Source organism: Microcebus murinus, chromosome 9, assembly GCF_040939455.1.
Source record: "Microcebus murinus isolate Inina chromosome 9, M.murinus_Inina_mat1.0, whole genome shotgun sequence".
In the NCBI taxonomy this organism is placed as follows: domain Eukaryota; kingdom Metazoa; phylum Chordata; class Mammalia; order Primates; family Cheirogaleidae; genus Microcebus; species Microcebus murinus.
In genome coordinates, this window is record NC_134112.1 from 7120370 (window position 1) to 7141505 (window position 21136).

Here is a 21136-nt window from a genome sequence, read left to right on the forward strand (position 1 = left end):
TGACTCAGAATAAAATTAACTTTGATTTCCTTAAGGCCCATTATTTCAACTTTTGATCCACAGAGCAAACAAGATGCCCATCTGTCTGCGCCTCGGTTTTCTCATCTGAGAAAAGAAGGGCTTGTCCTAAATGGTCACTAGGATGCTTCCTCCAATAGTCTATGCTTCCAGAGAAATGCAATTTCAATGTAGACCATAGTGTGCATTGGTAGTGTCATTGCTGGTATCGTGTTCAGGGTCAAAGTATGCAATTCCGAGCCCTATAGAGATGTTAGCCAGTAAGTACATCTCTATAAACTCTTATGAAAATGTACTGTTAGCAATCTTTTTCCTGGGCCACAACACATACTGTGGGAAGAGAAAGAAGAGTGAGGCCCCAGCTCCTACCTTCTCGGTACTTGAGCAGAATGTCCCAGAGGCTGCCACGTGAACAAGGGTCCACCCCACTGGTGGGCTCATCCAGAACCACAGTCCTTGACGTCCCCATGAAAGCGATGCCCACAGACAGCTTCCTCTTCATGCCCCCGGACAGCGTCCGCACCTGTTTGTGCTGGTGCCCTGTCAACTCCACGTCCTGAAGAGTTCTGAAATAAGAAGAAAGCCCTCACTCTTCTCCCCAGAAACCTGGAAGCTTCCCCTTGAATTTCGCTCCATAAATAACAACCCACGGTGGCTGAGATCTTTATAAACCATGGAAACATCAAGGGCACGCCTGAGTCCCGGCAGAGTGACATTGCCCTTCTCGAGGCTTGGACAGGACCACGCCAACAGTTGGAACACGATGCCAGTCAGCAGCACCTGCCAGGCACTGCGCTCAGGAAATGCTCGCGTGTGTCCTCTCCTGGGAAGCACGCCTCTCATTTTACTCAGCCTCCCGCCAGGGAGGCCCTGCTGTCCCTCTGGGCCGCACGGAGGAGGCCAATGGCTGAAGCGGTGCGGTCAGAGGATGCAAAGCCCAGCTCTAGCGCTCGCCAGGGAACCCTTCAACTCTCCCGCCCTCTGTGCGGGAATTTCGATTCCCTGCCTCCCTGACTAATGGGAAAGTTCCAGTGAAATGCCATGTGCAAAGTATAAGTATCAGTTGCCACTAATGCCACGCATCAGTCTCTTATTCCCTTGCCGGGCCCTTTCAGTCTGGAGAGTTCCAGATCTGATACCACTGTAGGGGGAAGGGGAAACCCACCCTTTGCCCCGAAAGTTCACTTAAAGGTCAACTCACAATTAAAGCAGATTAATAAGAGAAAGGTTTATTTACCATGTGCGTGGGGAGAATCACATTAGTCAATATTCCAAAGAAGTTCAGATATTTTTATATATACTTCTAGAGTGGAGGGGGAGAATGAGGAGTGTAGGTAAGTCTGTTTAGGGGGATAAACAGTTGCTAGGGGGATAAATGGATGGGGAAACAGATTGAGTCATAAATGAAGCTGAGAGACAGGCATTCTGTTTCACATGATCTGGGCCTGGTCTGGTTGCAATCCGCAACACACTGAGGTAGCAGGCGGAGGACAGGAAGTCAACCCCCCCTTTGATCTTTCCATCAGGTCTGTCCAGCCCATTTATGCAGAGAGGGGGAAAGGCCCCTCCAGGGCTGGGCTGCTCTCCAGGGTCCTGAAATTCAAAGCACTCTTTGTGCCAAGGAGTCATATTTGGGGGTGAAATTCCTGAGCTCCTTCACTTAGGACACGGGTGTCCCTATGTGAAGCTTCCCACTCCTTCTGTGGAGCCACTCTCATTCCTCACGAATAACTTCCACTCGCCACCTTGCCCTGCCAACGCCATAAATACGCAGCCCTCCCCACCACATACTTAAATCTTACTCATCCTTAAAGACCAGTTTATTTAATTTATTTATTTATTTTGAGTCAGAGTCTCACTCTGTTGCCCGGGCTAGAGTGCTGTGGCATCAGCCTAGCTCACAGCAACCTCAAACTCCTGGGCTCAAGCTATCCTCCTGTCTCAGCCTCCTAAGTAGCTGGGACTACAGGCATGCATTACCATGCCCAGCTAATTTTTTCTATATTTTTAGTTGTCTGGCTAATTTTTTTTCTATTTCTTTTTTAATAGAGACAGGGTCATCTTGTTCTTGCTCTTCTGACCTCAAGCAATCTTCCCACCTCGGCCTCCCAGAGTGCTAGAATTACAGGTGTGAGCCACTGCACTTGGCCTAAAGACCAGCTTAAACAAAGCCTTCCTGAAGCCTTCCCCTGACCACCCAAATGACAGTGCAGTCCTCCCCTGTGCCACAGGCATGACTGCAACTTCCTGATGGCCACCGACTAAAGCAATGGTGCCGCTCTGCTGCTAGGGGGAGGAAAGCTAGACAGGCAGAGGAAGATGAGCCAGACTCCAGACAGTTGAACTTCAAAAACAGTTGGCGCCTAGAATGTTCCAGAATCCTAAGCAGAGAATGGGTGCATCCCAAAGTTTGCCTGAAATTTTTTCACATCTGTTTCAGTGTTTATATACTTCCTGTCCTGACCCAGAAAGAGCCCAAGCCAGCTTCTCAGTGTCTAGTCTTCAGGCTCTGCACTTAACGTCGAGTCCAAGTCTTATAGCACGTTTTCTGCTGGTTAAATCTCAACCTAGATTTATGGAAGTCATTTATGCCACTGCTTTTCAGGTGTTCCCACTGTTGATGGCACTGCACCCAGCTGGAGGGAGAAGGATGCATGTGTCAGTTTCAGTTCCAGCAGGTGACTGCTTGACCCTACAATCTGCCAACACCCTCCCACCCCAGCAGAGGAGGTGACTCTATCATGCCCAATTTGAACACGTTAACCAGAGAGCAGTCAACAGGGAAGACAAATAGACAAGAAAACAAGTCAGTGAGATGCCAAATGTTCCCAAACGTGAAAGTTCTGGTTACATTTCTAAGCTCCTCCTTTCTCTGTTTCTTCTGTTGGCCACACTGGGATGCCTGGAGCACTCTCTCCAGCGGCCCCACAAAGTCTCCTCCTCCCACACCCCAACCAGGCTTGAGGCTCACCTCCTCCTCATACGCCTGGCATCGTGCTTCAAAAGCGGTTTTGGCCCCGTGGCACCCGTGCCACCTTGTCCCCACCTTGTGCAGCCCTTCACAGCACCTTCACCACACAGGTGCCAGATGCGTGCCAGCTAAAGGTCCCAGGCTCCACAATGGAACTTACGCAAAGAGGCCGAGGCTTGCTTTCTATCCCCCGTGTGCACCTGGTTAGCAGTAAACTGACCAATCTCTTCCACTCTGTACTTCTGCTTCTGGTTTTGGTGGAATCCTGTTTTTCTGATGCACTTTGAACTTTAACATACTAATAATACATTTTATGGTAAAAATTTACCCCTTATCTTCTTTTTGTTTTTTGTTTTTTTTAATTCCCAAAACCAAGCTGGTAGGCGATGATGGGGTAGAGGGAGTGAGGAAAGTCTATTTAATTCATGTACACTTTATAAATTCTTGCAAGATTGAGCAAAGGGCTCCACAGTATCAAAGGTGCTGGGTGCGCGCTGGGTGAATGTGGGGCGGGGAGCACAAACGGCAGCAAAGCGCGGACGGACATTGTCCAGGGGAGAGAGAGGTGCAGAAACCACATCTGTGTGCCCGGCGAGAACACGCTGAGAGGGGCGATACAGGAGAAATAGAAACAAAGTGCTATCAGGGACTCTCTCTTAGGGGGGGTCCAACGTGAGGTAGAATCTTCTACTCACATCACAGTACAGTAGAATCTATGATTTTGAAGAACGTCATTCATTCATTTCCCACAGAGGGAAGCTCAGTCAATTTTTTTTAGTATTATATTCTTTTAAATTGTATTGCCAAGCCTGGATAATCATATTTAATACTTATCAGACATGTAGCACACGACAGATACTGTTCTAAGTGTTTTATGTGTATAAATTAATACAATCCACACAACCTCCCAGTGAGGGTCTTCCTGTTATTAGAACCACATTGCACTTGGGAAATCCAAGACAGAGGTAGCATACGTTGCAGAAAGTTCCCTAAGCATGTGCTAGAGCTGGATTCCAACACTGGCAGTCTGAAGCCAGAGCACACCTTTGCAGCCGTGGCACACTGGCACCCCCTGGGTCCCTGTGACAACCATCAGGTGTACTTGGTACTGGACTCACTCCCCACATGGACTGAGGGTTTCCCAAGGACAAGGCCTTTGTCTTAATGCTTCTGTTTTCCCAGAACCAAGCCTGGGGCCTGATGCTGACTAGTACTCATGGCATTTTAATCAATGGATGTAATCTCCACTAAGGCCAGCGGTGGTCAAGGGACTTGACTTGTTATCCACAGAAGGACACATTCCTGGGACTATGAGCCACTGAGGAGTTGTCCAGGGCTGGTACAAAAATGTCTGAAGACCTACTCTTCAGGCAGGGAGAGGACTTTGTTGAAAAGTCTAGTAACTTTCACCCTGCTGGTTCCTGGGCACGGTTCAGATGTTTGGATTACATTTAAAAATTAAAGAAGACAACAATTTGAAAACACTGGCCTAATGTTTTTGCCTGTTAAATTTCTTAAACATTTAAAGTCCAAAGTTATCGAGGGGCTAGTATTTTCCTAATTATTGATATTTAGCATACAACCCCCCCCCAATTTCTACAAAGTTAAATTTCCAAATTTCTTCTCAAAAGGACAGAATAACCCTTTAATTGAGAACATTGGTAGGCAGCAGGAAGGGAAGGAAAATTTTCATATTAAGTCCCAATTACACACCAGAGGATGTGTTTTAGATGCTGCTCTTCGATCATCCATTTATTTATTCAAGAAATGATTATTGAACCCCTGCAATGCATGGCACCTGCCACCTGCTAGAGCTAGAGAAATAAATCGAATCTTGTCTCTGATTTAAGAAACTCGGAGTCTAGTGGGGAAGGCAGACAGAAATGATAATAAAATAAGAGAAAGTTAATGATAAACTCCCAGATACTATGGGGATTTCCTCCAACTCCAGAGAGGGGCATAAGAAGTCAGCCGGATGTGTGGTAGGAGTTGGTGACATAGAGATATTTGAACTATGTGTTCCAGAAAAGGAGGAAAAGCATTTGCCAGGGCTTGAGGGAGAAAGAATGGTATGTGCAAGGAACAAAAAACGTGTCCTTGAAGTACAGAGAAAACCATACAATGACCTCAGATAAGACAAGACAGATGGGCTTGAGCCAGAACTCGCCCCCGTCATAAATCCGCTGGCTCTTTCTTTCACTGGGCCTAGATACGAGGCAGCAGACTCCCTGCATCTCATTGGGACCTTCAGTCTACATTTCCCCACCTCACCCGAAAGCCTCAGCCTGGAACCTCTGGCCATCCGAGCATACCACCCACTGCCTCACTGTTGCTGTCATCCACCAACCCTTGCATCTGTGTTTGTGGGCTGTCCCTTTCTCCAACTCTACTCTTACCTTTACTTCTGGAGATTTTAATATTTGATACAGCACATCCTCCTGCCACCCCCACTGATCCCATTCACTCACAACCAAGGTGCACCCTAGACCTTGTCATTTCCAGCAACCCCAGTTCCTCCAGAGGCTCAATTCCATGCATCCGCCTCTGACCACACATCTATTTTTCCAGCTGGTCCTTGCCCACAGCAATCACTTAACTCCACAAAACTTTTCTCTATCCATCACCCTCTATGGTCCTTCCTCTCTTCTCTGAATTTAGAGTCCATGCTCACCATGTCATCTACATTACGTCTTTGCATATACTCTTGACCATAAAACCCATCAAAGCTGAACAGAAGCATCCACACACGCTGCTTTGCCTCCTACTGTCGTAAGTGAGCAGCTGTGCTCTCGGGAGTCCATCCCTCGCCTCCTATGTCCCTTTCTCTGTCATGCACAGGACAGTGTCCCAGCGAGCCACCTGCTCCTAGCTCACCCCAATCTTCCGCATACAGTATTTTGCTGGATTGCTTTCTTTGATGCATTCTTCTCTTGACCTCACTTTTCCTTCTTGATATCCTCCCACTTCTTTGCTTCCCTTTGCAGCAAAACTCCTGAGAGGATATTCTGTCACCAATTCTGCTTCCATTTCTCTTTAACTGGCTCCAATAACACCTTCATTCCCATCCCACCTCTAAAATGCTCTTCTGGAGGTCACTAGACACCTTCACATCCTAAGCCCAAAGTCCATTTTCTCAGACTCTATTCTGCTTGACCCTCATTTGATGCACTGATCACCCATCACCCTTAGTGGACTTGGTCCACTCCCTCATCTTCCTTCTTTTCTGCTGGTTTCTCTCTCTTGCCTGCTGGGCTGGTCCGTCCTCATCTCTCCATACCCGTCATGTTGGAGTGTCCAGGGCTCAGTCCTCTGCCCTCTCCTCTACCCTCCCTGCACTTATGCCCTCAATGACCCTCCAAACAAATCTTCCTCCCACTTAACTTGAGTTCCCTAGTGCACGCCAGAATTCCAAGTGGTAACGTCAACTACATAATAGCATCACATTGGCTTAAAGGTCTGACAAAGCTCCCCTCTTAACTACCCTCATCTTCTCTAGGCCAAATTAAGGGCAAAACAGTAGGACTTGACTCTTGACAAATGTTTACTCCTAAGACTCTACTAGGGAGGCTACCTCCCTTGAACTCACATTTAATGAAGCTACACATTAAGGAAAGTAAGTGGTGCTACGGGAGACTAATAAGCAGCATGTTGGATATAAATCAGGTGTTTTCAGTTTTCCCTTTCTCTAATTGAGAGCCACTGTCCTAAAACATGATCTCATTCTGATTGCTTTCGTGCAAATTGGCTTTGTTGCTAGGTAACACACTATGAACCGATAATCATTAAGGTTGCCGAGCATCCAAATGAGATGAAGCCCGTGTAGCATTGCCAGATGCCTGATTTAAGGTCCCAATCACAACCACAGTAGAGTGTACTGTGGTCCAGGGTAGATACATTTTTAAAATTAAAATAGGTGACTTAAAACTTTTTTTAGACAAAATTAGATTATACATAGCCAATTTGCTATCTAGTAATATGTAGTTCATGTAATACTTAGCCATTTCTCATTCAGTACCCATTAAATTTAAGGTAGGTTTATATAGTACCAAGTAAACATTTCCCTGTACAACCAAGTGTTCACTGTCATCAATATTATTACTATTACCAGACACTTTCTGAAGACAGCATGAGATAGAAACCAGCCCACCTTGCAGTAGACAATGCCCAATTAATATGCCAACAATGAGAAATTTGAGAGCAGGGAGAAAGGAAAAAATTACTATTGAAACAAAATCTGTGCTACCATCTACCACTTTACACATGGACTTCTGTCTCTCGAGGATTTTCCTCATCAATCCAGGCGTAGTTTGCACGTGACCCTCATCGTGCGAGCATCTACCCAGAGAGAGATCTGACCTGCACATGCACTTGTCACAGAGCTGGTCTCCAACCCAGCGTGTATCGCAACTCAAGATCGCCGACACAAATACTGGCCCCTTCTAAGTGTGAGAAAATAAAACTACACAGTGCAGTTGTGCATTTCTGGAGAACCAGTTTGTCACTGTCCAACACTGCTCTCCACTGAAAGATTGTCGGGGGTAACCTGAACATGGTTTTTACCTGATGGTCATGGTCAGCCCCCCCCGAGTAATATGTGCCTCCACCATATTCTGGGTTTGGGGTCTTGTTTTGTTTTGTTTTCTTATCACCAACAGAAGACCCTCCATAACACCACCTAACTTTGCCCCTCTAGGATCCTGTGTGTGCAACTGGACCCACCTTCACCTGCAGATGACCTTATTCAGGTGAGGCTCCTTAAGAGACTGATGCTCCAGAGTCTCATTCCACAATGATCCAGGGCTGCTTTGTCCACATGTCCCTCATCATGGGTGCTGGTGGCCCACCTGCCTGCCAGGGCTCTGGCAGTACTGTCATCCACATTCACTAGACCCAGGGAGAGCAACTGACAACGAATCACCTTCACTTCTCAGACTCTTGGAATTCCCTGATGAGCCAGTATCCACCCTGCAGTTATGGCAACAACACTAGCAATGTGCAAGATGATCTGCCTTCCTCTTCCCAGCAGGTTCCTCTTCTCCAAGGCCCCCATCCCTGGCAACCAACATAGAAGAAAGGGAGGAGAGTGCACCTCACATCTGAGCATCCTGGCCTAGATCCTGGCTTCCCTGCACAACCCGTGTGGCCCTGTCTGCCTGAGCATCAGCCCTTCCTGCATCCCAGAGGAAAGACACTTGCATGAGACCACACACGTAAGGTGCCTGGCATGCAGCCATAGTAGCACCCAGCACAAAAAGAAAGGTCTTAACACACTGAAGTCCTCATTTATATGTGAATAGCCAGTTGAGTCTAGAAGCAGAAGGTCCCTTCTGTCCATCTGAGAGAGACCACAGGGCACTTCTTTTCTGCCCTGCCCCACGTGTGCTGCACAACGTCCCAGGCCACAATGGGAACGATCTGGTCCTGAATGATCTCAGGATCTGGGCACACCAAGAAAACAGAGGCAGGGCAGCAGTGGAAGGTAGGGGACAGAGCTAGGAGAAACAGGCATGAGCAGGAGCGCAGGTCCTTGACACCTGGCGGGAGCTTAGCACAGCTGCTGGCCCCAGCATCAAACATCACCACGCCCCTCCAATTCACATCTCTGAGACAAACCCATCATATTCCTCTCTCCGATCCACAAATAGGCTCTCTCTGTATACAGTTGACCCTTGAACAACATGGAGGTTAGAGGTATGGTCAGAAGTCCATGTATAACTTTCAACTCTCCAAATACTTAACTATTAACAACCTATTGTTGAGCGGAAGCCTTACCCATAGCATAAACAGAGTAACACATATTTTGTATGTTACATGTATTGTATACTGTACTCTTGCAATGAAGTAAGTTAGAGCAAAGATAATGGTATTAAGAAGATTACAAAGAAGAGAAAATATATTCCCTGTCCATTAACTGGAAGTGGATCATCACAAAGGTCTTCATCCTCGTCTTCATGTTGAGCAGGCTGAGGAGGAAGAGGAGGGGTTGGTCCTGCTGTCTCAGGGGTGGGTGAGGCAGAGGAGGTGGAGGATGAGGAAGGGGAGGCAGGAGAGGCAGTCACACTTGGTGTAATTTATATTGAAAAAATCTGCATGTAAGTAGACCTGCACAGTTCAAATCTGTGTTGTTCACGGGTCACCTGAATTGTGAGAAATATTCTGCTTGTCTGAGGCAGAAATTGGGGAAATGTCATGGCACCCCCTCTTCTTCCTCCCCACCCTCCATAGACCTCCTCTGGGCCTCCCAGTGCAGGTTTGCTTCAGCCCACCCCACCCTCCACCTGCCGCTAGAGAGAGCATCTGACCTGCCAATTAGGTGGCCATTTACCAAGCCCTCAACACTCGCCAGGGCCCCATGCCTAAGAGAGAATGGATTGCTGCTGCTCAAGCCGCCCGTCCTGCAGTACTTTGTTATGGCAGCCCAGCAAACTAAGACATGGCTGACTACAGGCTGAATAAATAAAAAGTGTGGAATGAATGAATGAGGAGCAATAGGATGAAAGGCTGGGAAGTTAGGATGAGAAAAGAGGGTGAGGTTCTTTGCATCCCCAACCTAAAGTAATGGATATCATTCCATAGGCCATGAGATGACATGGAGGACTTTTAGCAGGAAAATGGCATCATTCAGTCATTCAGTTATTCAACTCATAGAATATTTATTATGCTGTAGTGAACTAAACGACACCATTCCTGTACTCAAGGGGTTAGCAACTGGTGGAGAGAAACAGAAGAGAGACAAACAGGACATCATATGCTGATAAAAATTATGAAAAAAATCCAGGTAAGAGAAACAGAGAGGACTCACATGGGTGTGGGCAGATCTTCTCTGATACAACGTTTGAGAGGAGCCCCAGGCAGTGAGGCAGGCGGCACGCCAAGCCCGTGCCGCACAAGAGCAGGCTAGGCAGAGGGAGTAGCAAGTGCAAAGGCCCTGAGGCCAAGGCCCTGTTTAGTGTTCAGGGAGCTGCAACAAGACTACCGTGGCTGGCACTGTGCAATGAAGGGAGAGTGAGGTGGGAGGTGAAGCCAGAGAGGTTGGCAGGGCCTTGTAATTTATTGCCCAAAGGAGGAGGGTTTTGAGGTGGGAGGGATACTACTAATCCATCTGGAACACTAGGCACGAAAGCCTAAATCACATGTTTATAGGCCACCCTAACCTTTGGACTTCACTGCAGGTGTGGTGGAGAGTCCTTGGAGGGTGGACACATTTCTGAGAGGCACCGGCCACCATGCGGGGGATAATCCAGGTCGGGGAACGGGAAGCCCTGGCTGGAGTCAGGGGCTTAGGAAGTTGGGATGACGGGGAACATGAGCTTTGCAGAGGTGGCAGAAGGGATTGCGGCGAGGTGGAGGAGGAGCAACAGAGGCAGGAAGGGCAGCGGCAGCCCCGCACCTGCACCTCCGTGGAAGCACCAGGAGGGGCGACCTGCGCTGCTGGAGACAGAGACGCCCGAGACGCGGTCGGGGAAGTGGCGTGGCGTGACGGACTGGTGGAAGGCCACATCCTCCCCGCAAATACCTCGCTTGCCTTCCAATAAGTAATGTCACCAAAGGTACAAAGAACATGCGACAATTTGAAGACTCAGCTGTCTTTTTCTCAGTGCTCTAGGGCTAGAGACATCAAGGTAGAATCGTAGCCCCTGAAGCACACACTCGAGAAGGTGGTAAGGAAATAAGGTCACACAAAGCAAAATGACACGAAAGCCCTGCGTGCTTCCACCTTCATTAAATAGAGATGACAAATACCTATTTTTTAAAGTGAAGCTTGGAAAAGTATTGTAAAATAATGCATAAGCTCATTAACTTCCCGTTTCTCCTTAGGCGTGTGTAGGCGGTCACCCTTTGCATGCACACACACCTGCACACGGCCCGGCCCGCAGCTCACGCCCTGGCTCACGCTTGCTTTGCAAAGTCTGTCCACCGGGGTTGGCAAGGGTGCAGCACCAGGTCCACAGTCACATCTTCCTGAGGGGACAGAGCCCAGCACGGACACGCGGCCTGCATGTCTAAGCACCACTGTCTTCTGCATCGCTCGCCCCACCCTGGATTAGCGCTTCCACTCCCAGCTACTCTTCTTGACTTTCGTTGCTCCACTTTCCCCTCCAGTCCATCCTTCCAAGGTCCCCACCCCCAAACGCCTCTTTGTTCTCTAACCAGGAACCTGCCGCCCCTCCCTTCTCCCCAGTGTAAGCTTCTCTCTGTCTCCAGCGAGACAGGAGAGTCTTCCGTCTGCCTTTCTGGCCATCCTTGACTCCCCACCTCCTTTCCATCTCTCCCCATACACAGCATCTAACCCGGGTTTTCCTTACGCTGGTCCACTTCAATGGAGGGCTCGGCCCTTCATGTGGACCCACCAATTTCCTACCCAATCTTCAGGACCCTACCTGGATTCCTCCACTTCCTGCCTTGTACGACCAGTTGGTCAGCATGACCCAAATCGTCCAACTTTGAATCAAGTCAAATTCAATGTCTTCCCTGAGAAGGCTTCTCTGGCATTGCCCGTGTTGGTGGCTATGTCATAATTCCACAGTTAACATTCTCACAAACGTAGATACAGGTGACTTTTTAAAGTGTCTCTTTCTATAGTCTTCACCCACACAGTGGGCAGAAGCAGGAGCAGCAGAGATAGCCGCCTACTGACCTATTGACTTGCTGGTGCAGCTCCCGCGTGGTCCACTGAGGCGCCTTTATGGAGGCGAAGAGCAGCAGATGTTCCCGGACGGTGAGGCTGTCCAGCAGGACGTCCCTCTGTGGACACACCCCCAGCTCCCTTCTGACCCGAGACAAGTCCGTCTGCAGATTCTTGCCATTGATGGTGATGGTTCCAGAAGTGGGAGGGTAGAGCCCCGTCAACATGGATCTGCCGGAGGAAAAGTGCAGAGAAGGCATGCTGCGGATGCTCTCGCCTGCAGCGACCTGGTCGCTCAGAGAGACGCACACAGCCCGAGCAGGGCACACCCCTTCTGCGGCCTGCTTTGTACAGAAGTTAAAACTTGTGGGAAGCCTAAGGGGGATGTCAGTTGGTTAATCTTGAAAATGTGGGCCTGTGACACTGTTTATACTCCCACATGATATATAGATGCTCCTTGACTTATGATCAGGTTACGTCCTGATATTCCCATCATAAGTTGAATATATTATAGGTTGAAAATGCATTTAATACACCTAACCAGCCAAACATCATAGCCTAGTCTACCTTACACATGTTTAGAATACTTACATTAGCCTGCAGTTGGGCAAAATCATCTAACACAAAACCTATTTATAATAAAATGTTGAATGTCTCATGTAATTCATTGAATACTATACTGAAAATGAAAAGCAGAATGGTAGTATGGGTACTCAAAGTACAGTTTCTATTTGATGTGCATCACTTTCACACCATCGTAAAGTCAAAAAATTGTAAGTCAAAGCACTGTTAAGTTGGGGATCATCTGTACTGCGGTAATAGACCACGAGAGCTGCACGAAACTTTAGGATTATAACATCCAACTTTGTTTTTACAGATGAGGAAACAGGCTAAAGAAATGACACATTCATCTCATAATGAGACATAAACAAAACAGAAATGCAACCTACACTCCCACTCTGGGGCCAGCCTTCCTGCCACTTCTGCAGGTCCACGCATCCATGTCAGAACCAAGAGAACACAGTGGCCTGTCACCATAAACTCACGTGGCCAACTTTACCAAAGGAAGCCTGAGGATTGCCTGGTTCTGCTTCCTTGCTTCAGGAAGTTTATTATTCAGGTTTTAAACTGTTTTCTTATTTCTAAAAAGTTAAACATGGACCTACCACAGGACCTAGAAAATCTACTCGTAAGCATTTGTGAAAGAGAAATGAGAATGCGTGCCAACACAGATATGTGCACAAACGCTCACAGCATCTTCTGCACAATCACTAAAAAAGGGGAACAACCTCAGTGTCCACCGACATGAAAACATAAACCAGCCGTGCTACCCCCATGCAGGGGACTGCCACGCAGCCACCCTAAGGGCCAAACTGCTGGCACGTGCCCTCCACGGATGATCTGCGAGGCAGTCTGCTGAGAGAAAGAAGCCAGGCATGATTCCATTTATATGAAAATCTAGAATAAGTGAACTAATTTATAGCGACATATAGGGTGAAAAGAGGGCACAGGCTATCTCGGAGGGGGACAGAAAGCTCTGTGTCTTCACACTGGACACTGGCTACTGCACGCAAACTATACCTGAATACATTCGATGAACAGCTCTTTGCTGTATTATTTCCAAACCTATTTTAGGGATACTATAGAATGGTTTATACATGTTCCATATGAGTCTCAAAGATTTTTGTTTCAAATAGGGAAGATCCAGCCTATTAGTTGGGCTCTCAGCCTGTCACCTAAGCACTGCCGGGAGGGCAGCCACTGAGGCCGGCTCAGGACACACTACAAATACACACTAAAAGCAGTGTGGTCGGAGAACCCTGAAACATCGAGAAACTCCAAATTCTCATTGCTCTGCTAAACAAACACTCCAGGTTTTCCTTGCAAGAAATGTGTCTTAGTAAATGGAGGATGTGGAGTGCTGGTTTTCTGAGTCATTATTTGTGTAACTAGCACTTTCCAAATTTGCAAACACTAAAAAAATACTCAGAGAGCTTTTCAGCTCCATTTCAGCATCTAAGGAACAAAGAAAAACTGTCCACATTTTCTTTCAAATTGTTTTCAATTTGAGATTTCTGAAGCTTTTTATATGTTATTTCTCTACATTTCTTAGTAAGTTTGAGGCAAAGTTCTTTTCATTATTTTGACTAATCACACTTTAATCCTACATATTTAGCGAGGAAAAGAACAAAGGGAAATGGGTTTGTTCAAAACAGTTATTTCATACTTTTAGTGGTTTGACCTTAAACCACCATTTCCACAGTCAGCTCAAGGCCAGGAAGGCTTGAACTCCCTGTTTCTCTGGGGTCATATGGTTTGATTCTTTAATCAAATTTCGAGCCATTGGGTCCTAAACCAAAACCCCAGCCTTAACAAGAAAGCAACCACACAAAAGGCAGAACATGAAGAAAAAAAAGAGCAAGGTATTTTTTTAAAAATTGCAAATATCATTCTGATATTATCTTCCCATAGATATGCAAACAAGATTACATTTACCAGGACAAAAACTAAAAGTGTCACAGGATTTCCAGAGACTAAAGTAAAACATGGTAAATTATTTGTAGAAAATAAAAGAAGAATTAAAGATTAAAGATAAAAAAAACACAAAACCAACCTCCCTACCCCTTGGGTCCTATTCCAGGCCTGCGGTGTGACCGTGTGGCTGAGGACAGAGGGCCACTCTGGGGAGAGGGCTCTGTCTCTCTCCTGTGTCTCTAAACTCTATATTGAACACTCAAAATTTTTTTAAAGGAAAGAGAATCAAACCTCTGTTTCACAGGTAAACTGACACTCTCAGGACTCAAACGCCCAGTGCTCTATGCAGATAAAAGGGGACCCACATGATGGTGGTTTTCCCGGCTCCATTGGTCCCCAGCAGGGCGGTGATCTGGTCTCTGTGGAAGGTGAGGGTGAGGTCCTGGACTGCCGCCTTGTGGCCCTCATACTCCTTGGTCACGGACACCAAGGCGACTCCCGGGGCACCTCCTTCAAGCTCTCCTTCCCTGTGTTGCAGCCACGGCCCTGTGACGGGGACGGCAAGAGGACGTCAAAAGCCCCCGAAATGCGCCCATACTGACTAATTCAGTGTTCTCCTTTGGAATGGAATTTAGCTCTGTGAAACATGCAAAGCAATTCAAAACTCTTTCTTTACCAAAATGAGAAACAGACAAAAATCAAATGCTATCACTGATTACAAAGTGTCAAGCTCTTATGATAAACATTTTCTAAAAAAAGAAAATAAAAATAAAAACACACACATGTATTTGTATATATGCAGAGAAGAGACAACAGGCAGATTAGTTCCACACCAAAATCTCCATAGGAAAGAAATATTAACAGTCTCCTGAGGAGGTGAGAGTTAATAGGTGCTTGCTGGTGTGCTCCAAAGTTTCTAAAAAAAATTCATATTTTACTTGTTTAGTCAGAAGAAAATTCACTTTCCAATACGGACGCACGGTATAAAGCCACCATGAGGGGAGCTTGTTCATCTCCGGCTGATGCGCCTGCATTTTCTCACCGTCCCCCGGGAGTCGGCCTCTCTGGAAGTGGCTGTGGCCTGCATCTGCGGGACTGGGCCCGGCCCCCTGCAGACGGCTGGGAACCCTGCTCCCCATTTGTAAAGGGCAGTGATAATCTCTCCCACAGAAGCATTAGACATTAAAAATTAAATTAAAAATTTTTAAGTGCATTATACCTGGTCGCTACCCACCTTTGCTTATTCTTTACACATATTCATTTGGGGACTCAAGCTTCAATTTTACCGAATGATAATACATGCACAAATGTACACAATGCATGGAGGGGAGGGCGCTAACAAATAGATAATGAGGAGGTTCTGGGCTTCCCGGGCTTCCCAGAGGAACATGATCAGGGACACTCCTTGCAACCTGGCCCTGTAGCTGTTTCCCCATGGAAGACAGCCTGAAAACCAGCGCATAGTTGTAAAGGCCGGACCAGAAATAAAATACAAAAATCAAAACTGACCAGAGGAAAAATGCATGAATCCAAACCTTTGCTCCCAGAGTTCTCATTGACGAGGAACAGACCAGAACTCAGAAAATGCCGCCTTTTCTCCAGCAAGCCGCCCACGCTCTTCCAGTACGAGGTGGTGAAGGGGAAATACCATGGCTTCCCTAAACCGAAAGTTCCTAGAAAATAAGACACAATTAAAAGCAGTTTAATTCTCCTTTTATTTAGATGAAGATTCTGTAATAGAATATCTTAACTAATTAGTATAAAATGTTCTTCTATGTTAATATTTTCAAACCACTGGTGCCCTGCCCCGGGGGTGGCCCTGCGGTGGGGGGGTCTGGCTCACCCTCCCGGGCCTAACCCGGGGCTGCCTGCCAGGACCCCTCACCCCCACTCCCCACATTCACTTTTCCCAACAGACCCTTAGAGTGGGTGTTCGCTAAACATTTTTTATTAATAAAAATTGCTGAATATTTCCCAGTCTCAGCCCGGCCCTGTGTTGCCCCTCTCCTTTGCTATTACTCTTCTTTCGCCCGTCTTTGATGTTCGCTTGGGTGATCAGACAAAAGGGAGGGCATGAGGTAAGTGCATGACGGGATTAATCGATGAAACGTCCACAAAGAGGAACAACTCATAATGCTAACATTTCCATATGAAACACATCACCATTCTTCAAAAGTATTCACCTTGCACCATTTGCCAGTCATTTTGCCCTCGTTACATGAAGAAATGAAAGGAAATTTAATTATTAACACTCTTCAATTTCCTTTAACATATCCATTCTAGTTTAAGTTTGATAAATGCAACTTACCTAAAGGCCTAAATTCTACAACTGACTAGAATAAAAACAGGGCTCGGTGAAGACCGTTGTCGCACTTTGATCACGGAGCCACAGAGGGAGACGCAGCACTCACGTTCTAATCACAGGCGATGATTACACACACAAAGGACGGCCGTCACTTGGACAGGGGAAGGCCGGTGCTGTGTGGCCCGCAGGCTGGGCGCTGGCCTTCGGGTGTGGCTGCGTTGTGCTCCCTGAAATTTCATGTGTTGAAGCCCTAACCCTCAGTACTTCAGAATGCAACTATATTTTGAGACATGGTCTTTAAAAAGGTGATTAAGGCAAAAGGAAGTCACAAGAGTGAGAACTAATCCAATCTGACTGGTGCCCTCATGAGAGAAGATTGGGACACAGACGCCCAGAGGGCGGGCCCTGTGACGAGGGAGAAGCAGCGAGAGGGGCCTCGGGAGAAGCCAGCCCTGCCCACATCTTCATCGCAGATCTCTGGCCTGTGGGACCGTGAGACAATGAACTTCTTTTGTTGAAGCCACTTTTTGTGGTACTTTGTTATGGCAGGCCAGGAAAACTGACGCAGGCTGGTGTTCTCCGAGTGGCCAGCAAACTACCAACCGTCCCTTGGTGGAAGAGGATGGGTAGCACCCGGGTAATTAGGTCATATACAGCCAGTATTCTCTGTTCCAAGGTCTTCATTTGCATTAACTCACATAGCCCTTCACCACTGATGCGCAGGGTACAATTTTCTCCGCGCCCTTCCCAATGCCAACGGGAGGACCAGCATGGCTTGCCCCGGGACACGCAGCTGGTGGCTGCAGAGGTGGCATGCTCTGGCTGGCCTCTCCCCTGGCAGTCCCTGCCTGTCTGGGCGCCCGCGTGCCGCAGCAAGGACAGTGCGCCTGTCAAACAAGCATGGAGACTTGCCTCAGCCCCTGCACCACGGTGTCTCTGAGTGCCAACTACAGAGGACGCCTCTGCTCACGTACACGCATGGACCACGAGTTCGTGGAAATAAAAGCACATAATAAGCAAACACATACATCAGGGAAATCACCCCGCCAGTGCTGGCACTGCCTTGGTCTCTCTCGTGCACAGCCAGCACGGTTCTCCTGCCGAGGGGCCCCGGGTCCCCAGCCAGCCACATTCACAGTGGGGGAGGCGGCACCACCTTTAGCTAGAGCAGTCGGCAATGAGGGTCAGCTGCCTTCGAAGGCTCATAGATTTCTGAATTAACAATTAAATCCTAGGAATCTAGAGAACACACAATGACAAAGTGGGGACATAGAACTGAGCACAAACATATTCATGAAAAAGGCAGAAATTATTTAAACTTGCAAAGTAGGAGAAAAGTGCAGGAAATCATACTTTCATTTAATGAGATGTTAACAGTATTTTCAAAGATGTGGATAAATGCTTATGATAAAAATATTTTTAAAACATAAAGAGAAACGTATATATACAGTATAAACCCAACTTGGAATAGAAAAGTGTCTGAAAAAAGACTGGGAAATATTGTTAGTTCTGGCCAGTGAGATTTGAGATAATTGGATTTTTTCCCTGCTTCTTCATAAACTTTCCAAACATTTTTTAATAAACATGTAGCCATCTGATGTATTACATCTCAAGTTCTCAGACTCATTGGAGAGAAAATAATATTTTCTATATGCACATTCTAAAGGTGACACTAAGTGCAATTTGCCACCTGTTCCAATGGAAGTAATTGAACACCTTCACATCTGCAGGGTGCCCCACAGGGAAATCCTGAAACAAAACGTCAGCTCCACTCCACTTCAATGTAAAAGGAAGTTATGAAAAGATACATATAATTTCATAAAATGGCTTTCAAGTTTGGGGCCGTGGTGATCACCATACATGTGTGAACACACATGTGTACATGCATACATATACACATCCACACATATAGTTATGCATGTGAGTGTGAACACGTATGCATGCACATACTCGTGCACATGAGCACACATACACAACCCCAACAATGTCAGGCATCTCCAATTCCTGCAATGGAGCCTCAATGTTGCTGCTTATTGATCGTGTCCTCATTTGCTCACTGAGTCTTTGGAAAACGACACCTCCCTCCAGCCCTGACTCACTGTGGAAGATGCTTTGCTGAGAAATGAATAGCTAAGCATTTTGTACAGAGGCAGGAGGGGAAAGGCTGGCTCATCTCCCAGGGGTCACAGTCCCAGCTGTCAGCCCAAAAAGGAGCAGAGCACGTGAGGCCTCAGCACACTGACAAGGAAGCTGGAGAGGTCGCGTGGGTCCAGGATGTCCTATGCTGTGTCTCGCTGTTCCCAGTTTATAACCTCCTGTTCCAGAGACGTCAGTCATCAGCAGAAATCAATCAACGACGTGCTCTGATGGTACGAGGGCGACACAAGTGAATCAGGCAGAGACCTCACCTTCTTACGACCTGCATTCTAGTAAAGGTGACCAAACAAACGTTGAGAGGAACACGAGGTGACAGGATATTGTCATCGGAGGGTTTCCACTGACACTGAGTGGAAGCAGGCCTCCAAGCAGGGGGAAAGGAGCCAGAAAGAAAAGGCAGAGAGATGTGTGGAGGGGTTGCTAGAATTAGGAAACACAAATCAGGATGCTCAATTAAATTTGAATTTCAGACAGTTGACAAATAATATTTTAGTGTAAGTATGTCCCCCAAATTACCTGTATTTTATCTGAAATTCAAATTTAAGTGGGTGTCCTGTATTTTATCTGGCCACCCACGTGGGGTGGGGTGCTGGGCACACTGGAGACCGCCCCACCCCCACCAGTGCAACTGGAACAGAGCCCGAGGCGTGAATCCAGGGCGAGTAGCTTGGCCTAGACTGGGAGCCACTGCAGGTGTCAGCCTTCATTCTGTCCGCATCTGGAGCCAGGGGAGACTGCCAGCTGGCGGGGAGGCAGGGTCCATCTGGGCCGCTTTCAAGAAAGATAACTCCGAGTCAACACAGACTAGAGGTGAGCAGCGAGGGGTGAGCAGCTGCCTGGCCTGGAGCACAGGAAGGTGTCACAAGGGCACCGAATGGTCCAGGTCAAGTGTGGCGGCTACCGCGAGGCCCAAACCAGGGCTTCAGGGACAGAAAGGGACAGCAAAGTCTGGGAGACTTTTCACAGTTAGAAAAAAATAAATTAGAAATAAATTGACTATTAAGGGTTGATTTGCCAATTAAACCATCTCAGCCTCAATCTGTCTGGACTTCCACAATCCTCCCAATTAATCTACTCTAACTGAAGCGGAGAGCTGCCAAATCCACGCTGGAGCGGAGGCGCTCGGCCCCTTGGCCGGCTCTGCGGCTGCTCTTGCTTGTGATCCCACGCTCGTCCACTGCGCGCACTCTAAAGCACGGGCACCCTGCCCTCGCTACCAGATGTAACTGGGCACATTAACATGTGCAAAGGCCCCGATTTATGCCGAGGTTTTCTCCTCAAGGGGAACCAGGCCAGGAAACTAATTAGCATTGCCCCCCAAAACTGACAGTGATAAAAGAAGAAGTCAATGAAATTAGACAGATCAAGAAGAATCAGACTTAATTGGAAGCACATAAAACGGAGGTTATGCAATGAAAGCTCGTTGAGAGGACCAGATGTTTGCTTGCGAGCTCCTGACTGCAGACCTGCACTTGGCACAGAGCGCCCAGGCCAGGAAAGGATCTGCCCCATCTAAAATGTTGGGGTCATACGTACAGAGTCACTTTATAATGAAGAAAGAAGGAAGGAAATGAAGAGGAAAGCACTGACATGGGGCACGGTATGAGTGCGTGCGTGTCTGAGAGAAACAGAGAGCAAGAGGAAGTTCTCCCCCTCCTCCCCCTGGGGGAGGCCCTCCTGCACACGAGGGACTTCCGAAACACGGTTCTCAATTTGGTGACACTCTCTCAGGAGTGTGTTGGAAACATGGGTGGGGACACTTTTAGCTGTCACAGTGAATGGGTGTGTTACGATGTAGGTCTTATTATTAGTTGGCAATGGTGAGGCCAACGGGGCAGGAGACAACTGCCATTAAAAATACAGTTTGTTACTCACAGATCCCAAAGGGAGGGAGCATGACACCCACACAGGGCCACACAGGCAAGCACAGGTCTGTCAGAAGAGAGGGGACGGAGGGCGAAATGTGGACAAGAGCCTTTACTGTGGTTTCCAAGGGATGGAACAAATGAGGAAGGGCAAGGAGGGTTAGAATTGACTAGTTTGTCACTGGCAGCAGACAGTGAGGCATAAGGGCTGCCTTAGTTGTCTGGTCCCTGGCCATGGGCTGAGCAGGGCAGGTGGCCAGTGGCCCTGAGTGGGAGGCCTTACAGGGGAGATGGTGGGAGCGAAGGCCTGGACTGCTTGGTTTTCATACGAAAAGCACACCCACAGCGAGTCCTATTCTGTGGCTAGGAACTGGCTAGCCATGGGGGGGAAGTCCCTTCAGAGTCGCTAACTCTCCTCCCAGTCAAAGCATCAGAAATACATAAAATACAAAGCCAGGATTAACACAAGGAGAATGGTGCAGTTGTCTCTAGTGTGCCGATGCCGGGGACAGTGGGCATCCCACAAGGTTCAGAACAGCCCAGCAAACAGACCACTGGCCTTGACTTTCATTCTGAGACTCATCGCGCAGCCATGCAAGTGAAAAGCCCTTGTGGTCACTGAGCTTAGGACACATAAACCCACAGTTTCTCTGCAGTTTCGGCGTACTTTGAATTTTCCAGGAATGCAACCACTGTGGAAACCAGTGGAGGATTACTGT

General features: G+C 47.5%; 1 protein-coding gene across 1 annotated transcript in view; it reads right to left on the reverse strand.

Moving 5' to 3' along the window:
- Nucleotides 1–21136, reverse strand: part of ABCA13 (ATP binding cassette subfamily A member 13) — a 470652-nt gene that overhangs the window by 241848 nt on the left and 207668 nt on the right. The window contains 4 exon segments of the mRNA XM_020289932.2: nt 388–584; nt 11628–11846; nt 14456–14636; nt 15626–15763. Coding sequence (XP_020145521.2) covers nt 388–584; nt 11628–11846; nt 14456–14636; nt 15626–15763 — 735 coding nt within the window.